General features: G+C 30.8%; 1 protein-coding gene across 1 annotated transcript in view; it reads right to left on the reverse strand.

Annotated features, from left to right (window-relative positions):
- The window catches only part of LOC106691067 (transcriptional repressor CTCF-like), a 12,300-nt gene that overhangs the window by 922 nt on the left and 10,522 nt on the right, over positions 1-856 (reverse strand). Inside the window, exon 8 of the mRNA XM_067046778.1 lies at positions 3-264. Within this exon, the coding sequence (XP_066902879.1) occupies positions 3-264 (262 nt within the window). The remainder of the gene's footprint in view (positions 1-2; positions 265-856) is intronic.

Below are 856 nucleotides of genomic sequence, written 5' to 3' on the forward strand. Positions count from 1 at the left end.
GCTTCTCACCAGTATGAAGGGCCCTTATGTGTCGATTTAAAGTACCGAGTTGAACTGCTTTATATACACAATGAGGACACTGATGAGGCTTTTCAACTGAGTTACAAGCCATTATATGTTCTTTAAAACCAAATGGTATGCTTCTTATATAGTCACAATGAGGCCGCTGACAAGCCCTCTCGTCTGCATGATGATACATAACAGGAATGTAAATATCCATCTTTTCATTCAGCTGATCTGTTTCATTTAGTGAATGTTTAACATCTGTAAAACAATAAATAAAATGTTATATATAGATGGTTGAACTTATGATAAATTAAGATGACCTATGTTGAGAGTGGTAAGTAAAAGAAAAATTAAAAAATGGTATTAATAATATGTTAATAGTTTGACAGTAGACATAGACCACAGACGTTAATATTTGTCATGATCTAAGAATTTTATGTTTGATTTCTCATAATTTTAATTTTACGAAATATTTATTATTCAAATCGATTTGTTTGAGGAAGACTCCCTTACACATTTTGACAGGATATCAAGATGGTGCGATCTATGAACAAACACATGAAGTAGTAGGGTTGCTGCACTCAGGATGAGAGAACAGAAAATAATAAAAGAACTAGTCTTCAAGATTGATCAAAATCCCAATAGCCCAGCAATTAGCCACCAAGTCAAACTGTAATATCTTTTATTATTCAATTTGTAACATCCCTTAAATCAATAGTAAAAATTAATTTAACTAACAACTAATCTATAGTGTATAGTAAAACTATGTTACTTACTTTCGGGCCTTAAAGAATGAGACATCTGAATTCTCAGTAATAAAAAAGATAATATCTTGAAAATGAAATAATGT

The sequence above is a fragment of the Halyomorpha halys genome, unplaced genomic scaffold (genome assembly GCF_000696795.3).
Source record: "Halyomorpha halys isolate HHAL.00 unplaced genomic scaffold, Hhal_1.1 Scaffold2056.1, whole genome shotgun sequence".
Taxonomy (NCBI): domain Eukaryota; kingdom Metazoa; phylum Arthropoda; class Insecta; order Hemiptera; family Pentatomidae; genus Halyomorpha; species Halyomorpha halys.